Source organism: Pteronotus mesoamericanus, unplaced genomic scaffold, assembly GCF_021234165.1.
Source record: "Pteronotus mesoamericanus isolate MK-2021 breed Mesoamerican mustached bat unplaced genomic scaffold, CSHL_Meso_final contig_2, whole genome shotgun sequence".
Taxonomy (NCBI): Eukaryota; Metazoa; Chordata; class Mammalia; order Chiroptera; family Mormoopidae; genus Pteronotus; species Pteronotus mesoamericanus.
In genome coordinates, this window is record NW_026555084.1 from 16,724,603 (window position 1) to 16,734,087 (window position 9,485).

A 9,485-nucleotide genomic window follows, 5' to 3' on the forward strand; every position below is an offset into this window, starting at 1 on the left:
ATTAATATTCTTCCGTTGTTGCTCAGTTAGGTTGATTCCAATTTTCATTATTTTTAACAATGCTGGAATCAACCAATTTTTATTTACCTCAGTTAATTGAGCTCTTATTATTTCATTTTAATAAATGTCTAAAATCAAGCCTACTAAAAGCTTCCAGAAAAGGTCATCTAGAATATCAAAGAGGTGTTTTTTCATCTAGCCTGTGGGCTCTGTGCTTGCAATGTAACATGGGGCATTTTGAATGCACCCTGTCACCTTCTAAATGAACCATTCCTCTCCAGAAAGACGGTAGAGGCGCCCATGGTTTAGAAAGAATCCTGTGCAGAATAAAAACAGATCATGTCAACCTGGAAAGTATTTTCTTTTTTCTCTGGATAGAATTACCCAATTTGCATGATGGGGTAACCAAACCTTCTTTAAAGGTCTCTTTGGAGGTTTAATGAAGGTAACATTTAATATTTTTTATTGATTACATATTTGCGCATTCATTGGTTTTTCCTTGTATGTGCCCTGACCGGGGATCGGACCCACAACCGGGGCATATCAGGACCACGCTACAACCAACTGTACTACCTGGCCAGGGCTCATATTGAAACAGCTTGGGAAACTGCCTGACCCAGATTACTCACCAATAAATGCTCTTTATTTTTGCTCTTTCTTTGCTATAGCAGCTGACATGGGCGTTCTTGGCTCAGAGCCCCAGATTCAAGACATGACATGAATATTCAAAAGGGAATGAGTATGAAATTACTTCCCACCTGAGAAAAAATTACTTGTTTATTTATTTATCTTTTTGCTTTGCTTTGTCACAGGTTTTATTAGCAGAGCATCACTGGTTAAGCGTGTTCCCATAGGCCTTCCATTGTCTGGCATTCTGATTTGCTGGGAGTCATGTGCCACACTGGAAATACAGCAGGGAAAAGGACCCGCCCTTCCTTACCGTCACAGGGGTTATACCAGGGCGGGAGGAAATCATTAAACAAGTAAGTGCCCATGACTTGAGGAAAGACTTGAGGAAAGAATTGCCAATATTTAAGTTTTCTGAATCTTCCGGCATTCACATATTAATCAAGGATGCTGTGTTTCTCGTCCACCTCAGCATTGAAAAGTCAAACAATAGCCCAGACCAGCATGGCTCAGTAGGTTGGGCATTGTTCAGCAAGACAAAGGGTCACAGATCTGATTCTCAGTCAGGGCACATATCTCAGTTGCTGGTTTGTTCCCAGGTCGGGGAGTTGTACGAGAAGCAATTGATTGGTGTTTCTCTCTCACATTGATGTTTCTCTCCCTCTCTTCCTCCTTCCCTTCCTCTATAAATGAATGAATGAATGAATGAATGAATTTTAAAAAGGAAAAGTCAAACAATAAATTCTACAAGTTCAGTATAGGCAAAAGTGAAGCAAAACGTCTTACTATAAAAGGAATTGCATATTATCACCATGTAGCTCTATTTAATAGGTGAAAAAAATAAGATAACAGACATGTCTATAAACATCATAGGAAAGAAATGAGGTTAACACATCTTTAGCATTTCCAAACTCTCCCAAATTGCCGTTGAACTAATATTGGGATGAGAGAAAAAGTAAAATTAGGGGGTTACATGTCCCTCAGAGAACTGTTGGTCTATCGATTACAACCATGGCTTCATTCCAAAAGCTCCATCTTGGGGCTTCGTCCCCAGATGTCAGGCTCCTATCCCTAGCTACAAAGATAATAATAATAATAATTATATATATATATATATATATATATAAAATTGATATGTTACAATGTCACATCAAACCAACGTTTTCAAAAACCAGCTCCTTGCTCTATAGTCTCAAGCAGGTTCTTATCGCCGTCCAGGGACACCAAAATCTTTCAAAGGATTTAAGCTAAGTTTCCACTGTCCTCCTGCAGACAGGAAAGTCTCGCCTCCACTACCCACCTACAGAACTTTTACAGTCCAGCCCTTTCTTTCACCATCTCCACCCCAGTCCTGAGCAGCCCCCCTTTTAAGCCCCAGCAGCTATTTCTCCATCACAGGAGAGCCACCCCACAATTATCAGTCCCGCCCCAGGCTGTGGAATAAAGTCTTTCCCTTCTCGGGGATCATATAGAAGCCATAGGGCAGCATTAGTCATACCTACATAGTCTCTTGCTCTGTTCTTTTATTTTATAACTTTACTGGGGTAACATTACATAGTTTATACAGGTTACACCATGATAGTTAGACATCTGCAGGCTCACCACTCAAAGTCTAGTTTCTTTCTGTTACCATATATTTGACTCCCTTTACCCACTTACTGATGAACGTTGGTCTCAAAGGTGTTTTCATGAACTTGACCCCAAGGCAAGGGAAACAAAAGTAAAAATAAATAAGCAAATAAGCAAGATTACACCAAATTAAGAAAGCTTCTGCAAGGCAAAAGGAACCATCAACAAAACATGAAGGCAACCAATCAAATAGGCAAGATATTTGCAAAGGATACTTCAGATAAGTCCTGCCCTATTCTTGAGCTTTGACTTGGGTAACAGAATTACTAGCCTGTTCTTTGCACAGACAGAGATAAAGCCAATCAGCAAGCACAATTTCCCGCTCACTCACCCCCTGCAAAATAGTAGCTAATGTGTGTATGGCCACAGGAGGTTCATAGATCCGTGAAGAGTATGGAAGGCCACAGCACCCCCAGAGGGGGCCCTTGACTCTGGCCAGTGCTGGCCCATGGCAGGTTACTAATGGGTGTGTTGGCATATTAAAGATTAGGCCAGTAGAGTTTACTAATGTGCTGAAGGTTAACCCAATAAAAGTTGATTTCAGACCTTGTTAGTAAGTATATTTCAACAATTTAGAGGATGTTTTTGCAAGAAGAAAATACTTGGATACATTTTACACACATGTGTTTTCTTAAAAAACAGTACAAACCTAAAATCTAGGCTCAAAGTGTGGAGAAGTCTTAATTTTTAAATTCTGATTTATGCTTATATGGCTTCATATTTTAATAATGTGCCTAAACTTTGTCTTTTCTTCCTCTTGAGATTTGTTATCTCAGCAGATGAATGTTTGCAATTGTAATTTATATATATTATATTTAAATACACTATATTTATATATTAATATATCTAAAATATATTAATTTATATTATATATTATAGAGTAGATTTACTTATATAAATTATGTTTTATATATATAATTATGCAATAATTACATAACTTCCTTTTTTAATCCATAAATTGAAAAAGACAGTTTACTTACATAAGCTCTGTTTTTGTCTAAAGACATTTTTCTAAGTATTTAAAACAATTTTTTAAAAAAATACAGTAGCCATTCTATTCAGTTAATAACACCACATCTATATTATTATTTTTATCAACATATAATCACTATCTTTATTTTGCTGTTTTTGACTTGGAAAGCATTTTACTTTATATTAACCTTAAATCTCTACCTTCTTAAAGCCCACAAAAAGTATTCTGTGATTATACATTTTTTTAAAGATTTTATTTATCTGTTTTTAGACAGAGGGGAAAGGGAGGGAGAAAGAGAGGGACAGAAACATCAGTGCGAGCTTCCTCTCATGAGCCCCGCACTGGGGAGCCGGCCCACAACCCAGGCCTGTGCCCTGACTGGGAGTTAAACCAGTCTCCCTTTGGTTCACAGGCTAATGCTCAATCCACTGAGCCACACCAGCCAGGGCAGATTATACATTATTTTATTGACGCCATATGCATATTATTAAATCAAACAAGATGAATAGCAAGACTTGATTAAATAAAAAATAGAATTAAATGTCATGTTTGATATTTTTAGTCTACTACCAGCACCAGGTTTCACGTTACTTGTCAGTTTTGTTTTGGTGGTTGTTACAGATTGAATTAGGCTCCAACGTGCGTATGCTGCCTAAACTTCTAGTACCGCAGAAGTTGACTGTGTTTCAAGATAGGATCTTTAAAGAGGTAATGAAGGTTAACTGGGGTCATTGATTGGGCCTCCATCCTCTACAACTGGTATCTTATAAGAAGGGGAGACTAGGAACCAGACAAGCACAGAGGAAAATCTATGTGAAGCTGCGGAAGGGAGCCTTCTCCCGGCCAGAGGGGGCCCCAGAGAAATGATGTCTGTACCCTCGTTCGTCTCAACTACCTTGAATTTCTCTCGGGTCTTTGTAGTGACTTCGACACTTAAACAGATCATGTTGTTTTTAATTTCTTTCCCAACATGATCAACAAGATCTTCTTTTGCTGATGCCCATATGCAACTCAGTCCCCTTTAACTGGGAGCACCTAAAACATATATCTTATTTCTGGTCTGTTCTGATTAGGTTATAGTACTTGTGAATTCTCTATCTTTTGCCAAACCTGAATTTTCCCCTTTTCATTAATGTAGCAAAAAATATAAGACTAATGGTCAGGTCCACCCTTTGACACATGCTTACTTGAAAAATTTGAGTCATTTTAAAATGGGAGGCTATGAGCATATTCTTCACTCACCAGTATGTGTATAATCTCTCCAGTACCCACTTCAGTGGGAGTAGAGGAACTCTTTCTGTGTGACTTATAGTTCAGGAAAATGACCATAGATATGCCCCTTAAGACAAGAATCATATACACAGAGATGAGCCAAACAGTTTTCTGCTGAGATTCTTTTATTGAGGAATCAAATCCTTGTGCATGTCCCCACAGCCATCTCAGGGAAACTAGCTCTCTACGTGGAATCTGCTAAAGGAAAGTCGGTGTCCGTGAGCGTCAGGGAAACTCAGCATTGTCCGTAATTTGCCAAATAGAGCTCACCGCGGCTCTTCCTACAAGAGAAATCATTTGGAGAACTTAAATAAGTTTCATATGTTTAGGTCAAACCAGTCCAATGAATACACAGCATGAAAGGTGAGTGATTAAGCACAAAGCTTCAGCAAGGTGAGTTAAAAAATAAAAAATCAATGTGCTCATAAAAACCAGTGTCAGGAGTCAAAAAAAAAAAAGTCTGTAAATTTCTCTTTTATCTGTCACTAGAAAATATTGTAACAAGTCTCTTGTTTTTCTAACTTCCATTTCTTCCTTTTCTCCACATCCTTTCTATTTTCCTCTCTCTCTTTCCCTCTTCTCACTTCTTGTAAAATATTATGATAATCAGTGAACCATCTCTCTTATGCTTCATAACAGCACACAGCTTACTCGGTAGCCTAGATGGGTTCTGGCTCTGTGAGAAAGGCTATTTATGCAAATAATACATTGAATTCAGCACTTACGCAACACCGTTGCAAAACATACATCTGTTGGCATACACTGTACCATCAGATCCACAGTGGGGTTTGTATTCCATGGTGCACATAGGGGAATAACCGGTGCACGCAACCTGTCCATGTCCAAAAAATAAAATAAATGAATTAAAAAGAAAAGAAAACAATTTCAGATCATTAAATCACAGAAAATCAAACTTTTTAAAGACCTCGAGGGATCATTTAGTCCAAAATCCCATACGCAAAAACACAGATTCTCTGCAATTGACGTCATCTCATCCGCCGATGGTAGGACCCCCATCACAGCAAGGCATAGCTCCGCTCAAGTTCAGGGCTTCCCTCTCTCACTCATTCTCTCCAACTGAGGGACAAATACATCCTGTGGATTCTACCTTGCACTTCATTTCCAAATCAGTCCTCTGCTCACCATATTGTCGTTCACCTTATTCAGGCCTAAATAGGTCCTGCCTACATATTTGCAATTATCTGCCAATTTATTGCCCAGCCTCCACGCATTACCTGGCATTTCAATCACCCTCCACACTGGGGCCAGAGCGATTTTTCCTTTTACAAACCAAATTCAATCTTGTTCTTCACTTAACTCATTCTCCACCAACAGAAAGTCGCCTCGTGGCCCGTGCTTGTCCCCCAGGCTCTCTGCTCTGCCTCTCATGCTAGGCAGTTTCAGGACTGAGTTCCACGCATGCTTCCTGCCCCTCACCGTCCCTGCGCCTTGGCTGATGGTGTTTTTCCGAGTTTACGTGGCCTTACCCACTTTGTCCATCAAACCAACTCCTATTTCTCCTTAATAGTTGGCTCAGCTACTTTTATAACAGTTTCATGATGACATTTCTCTCTCTCGCCCATCCAACTGGGTTAGGCGCCCGTCCTTAAAAGGAACTGTCTTTTACATGTGTACAGTCTTATATTGTTTCAAACTTTATTCTAATAATTGGCATCCACTCACATAGCTCTTTACATTTGAATTGTTTCTACTTTTGTTCTTGAATTTTTTTGCATGAGCCTTTAAAGAAATAACTTCCTTTACTGTTATGGGATTGACCTTGAGCCTCTAATTCCCTTGAAATCCTCTTCTTAGCCTGCTAATTAGTTGCAGTGTTAGAAAATAACCATATGTACATCCACCTGCCCCAGTTAAGGGCTCTGAGTAAAGTTTCTGAAATCTTCCTCCAGGTCAGTAACTTAATTACACTTCAGGTCATCTGTTTAGGCTGACCAGATGTCTTTATACATAGTCATGGATAATTTTAAATTACATATTCTAAAGTAGTTTTTCTGTATCAAAATGAGGAATTAGTGTAACCTTTTATATTAAGAATTAATAAAGTTTCTGCATGTACTTACACATCGCCCATCATGAAGTTTTCTGAGTTCAAGCCCCCTTTCTCTGGAAGAGAAAATTTTATTGAATGGGTAATGCCGTTTCTTGCTCCTTCATGAACTACGGAATATAATGCAGTCACATGTCATTCTGTATTGTCTGACCAGGACTAAGAATGGGGAGTTCTGGTTAATATTCTACTCCAGTTGACCAATATTCACCATTAATATATTTGATAAATGACCATTTTGCAAACAAATAAAAGCATAAGAAAATAGATCAACACTAAAAGGAGACAGGGCATTTTAGAAAATAGCCCATGACTATTCAGATAAAAAAGGAATAATGTGAAAACATTTTTGCAGTTAAAAAAAAAAAGAAAATGAGCTCAAATCCATCTCTGGCATTAACAATGTAAGTAACTTTGTTAGAGTTACTTCTCCTTTCTGAGAGTATTAGATCCCTGACCTCTAAAAAGAGGATATAAGAAAATACAATCAATAAGATCCCATCAGCCTTTAAACTCCTATGGTTTTAGTACTGTAAGTATTTGCATAGCCTAGAGACTTTATTCTGAATAACAATTGATATTACACTTGACTGTAAATTTCAGAAGGGCTAGAAAATAAGAGAAAAGAGGGAGGAAAATGATGAGAAGAAAGACGAGCTCATCTCTATGGACCTTCGTTCTGTGGCTGCTGCTTAGCTAAGGTTTGCTATGTTTCATCACAGTGGATTCTAAGCGCTGCTCTAATTTCTCTCTCACAGATGAGAACGCCGAAGTGGGTAGTGGACTGGGTATTTGCCTTTGGTCTCAGTTCTCCTAAGGGCGGTTTGGATGCTAATCCAGGTGTCTGACACCCAAGCCAATGATTTTAACCACTAATCATAAAATAGTGAATTCAACAGGTGGTAATAACCATTCTTTCATTCTCCCAGAAGCTGAGACGTTGTTTCCAGTGAGGAGTTAATATTTATTTGCAGGGCTGTGTGGCAGTGGGGATTCTAGTTGGTTCCAACTACCCATTTGTTCACTCATTCTCTCCCCCAGACTTTTTCAGGCAACCACAGGAAGCAATATGAATTTTCTTGGAGTACGAAGGAAAGCTCAAAGTCTCATAATAACGTCCATGGCTAACAGTCTAAATAGAGACAGCTGTCTTCTGAGTTCCTATTATGCAGTAAGAATAATGTAACACAGGAGATTCATATAACTTTGACCAAGATACATGTTCTGCCTGGGACCAGTCTCCTTAAATGTAATGTGGGAATAAAAATGTGTATCTGTAGCAGCTAGTGCCCAAGGGATACTGTATAATATGAATGAGAATTTGACTGGATCGCTATCCTTAGAGATATAACTAATTTTTTTTTTATTTTAACAAAGCAATGCCCAGAGAATATTGACAAAAGGTAGGATTTATCAAACTACATTTTTAAAAACCAAGCAGATTTTGGCCAATGTGGACCTTGTGATCTTTAAAAAGAAGGGAGAGTCTCCAAACCGAATGCCATACTTACTGTTGTACCATGCAGAACATGCATTCATTACTGTAAACTTTCTCATCGGAGCCACATATTGGTTTGAATATCCTTGAGCATGGAATCTTGGTGCCTTTTCCCATGTATTTGGAGCAGTCCACCTGTAATTGGAAGAAAAATTAATGCCCTATGTTCTCTTTCTTCAATTCCGTAGTCATTCTCATAACGAAATGGTAAGGAGAGAGAAAGAGTGGAAAGAATACTAGCCTCTTCAACTTTTCTGCAAACATGTCTAGCAGATTTTCTATGGACTGGGTGTTGTGTTACAAAAATTAATCAGACCTAGAACATTCCTTAAGAAAATAAGAATTGGCTGTTTATGAAGGAAATATCAGTCTCCCTTTTTAGGGTTATAATGCAAGTCCAAAGGAACAATGAATGTGAAAAATAATCAGAAAAGTTTAAAATGCTACCCAAAAGTAAAATTCCTTTGTCTGTTGCTTTCCTTTTGCAAGGAGATTCCTTTTGCAACCTTTAAAAGACAGAAGCGCCACCAGGAGAAGAAAAGTAGGAAGAGTATGACCCCTGAGGAATTACTTCAGTCCAACATGAGCCAGTTTAACTACTCCCCCAGCTCCATTGGCACATTAACTCTGATTCCATTTTCACAAAGACCACACAGAGGAGGGGGCGCTCACCTGTGTTCCTCTTGCTTGATATCCGGAAGAGAGTGGAATGAGATGCAATTGGAGAGAAGGAATTGGAGAAAGAGCAAATTCCACGGTTAGACACGCAAAGCTGAATTCATTGTTCACAGTACCTAAAACCGTTTCCCAACGTCCCTTGCCCAGGCCTGACCTAGGAGAGGTCACGTCTTTATTCAAGGCCAACTCAGGGTGAAGACAGAGACGTGATCTCGGGGGGGAAATACGTGGGGATGTCTCTGGTCTTGGAAGGAAGGGCTGTCACAGGCATCCAAGAGTTCCTGCGGGCATGCCTAGGGTAGAGTTGGGTGATGATCCCACAGTTGCATAAGAGGTCTCTGAAAGGGCAAGTCAGAACCCTGAAGGATTCCGACCAAGAACGGAGTGAAGAGCCTACAGTCCTTTCATTCTTCTCCATCTATCTTCCTCTTCCTGAAAGTTGGACCACCCTCACTTTGTCAGTCAGAATCAATCCAAGTAAATGCCTTCTACATTTCCCTTTGACTTCAGCATTCTGTAATTACTAAGAGCTAAATATATTGCAGCTAACATAAAGGCATGAGTATTTAAAAGGGATCTTAACTCACCAGTTGGAGAGTCAGCCCATGTGGTGGCTGCTAAAGCGAGAATGGCAAAAACGGTGATGGTCTTCATCATGGTGATGAATGAGTGCTAGGGATACGCTGCTCTGAGCAATAAGTCAGGAGGGAGAAACAGGGAGAGAACAGTCTGCCTGATGC

General features: G+C 39.3%; 1 protein-coding gene across 1 annotated transcript; it reads right to left on the reverse strand.

Moving 5' to 3' along the window:
* Nucleotides 1-4,608: 4,608 nt before the first annotated feature.
* LOC129066566 (double-headed protease inhibitor, submandibular gland-like) lies at nt 4,609-9,485 on the reverse strand. The gene is made up of 6 exons (XM_054568217.1): nt 9,333-9,485; nt 8,740-8,753; nt 8,081-8,202; nt 6,583-6,625; nt 5,227-5,333; nt 4,609-4,782 (listed from the first exon to the last, which is right to left on the reverse strand). The coding sequence occupies exons 1-6, from the start codon at nt 9,400-9,402 to the stop codon at nt 4,737-4,739; spliced, it is 402 nt and encodes a 133-aa protein (XP_054424192.1). The 5' UTR covers nt 9,403-9,485; the 3' UTR covers nt 4,609-4,736.

Coding starts and splice junctions, on each gene's coding strand:
- LOC129066566 (XM_054568217.1), bottom strand. CDS start 9,402: ATGATGAAGACCATCACCGTTTTTGCCATTCTCGCTTTAGCAGCCACC. Junction 6,626..8,080: donor ATGTTCTGCATGGTACAACA/GTAAGTATGGCA, acceptor TTTCTCTTCCAG/AGAAAGGGGGCTTGAACTCA. Junction 5,334..6,582: donor AACTTCATGATGGGCGATGT/GTAAGTACATGC, acceptor GGACATGGACAG/GTTGCGTGCACCGGTTATTC.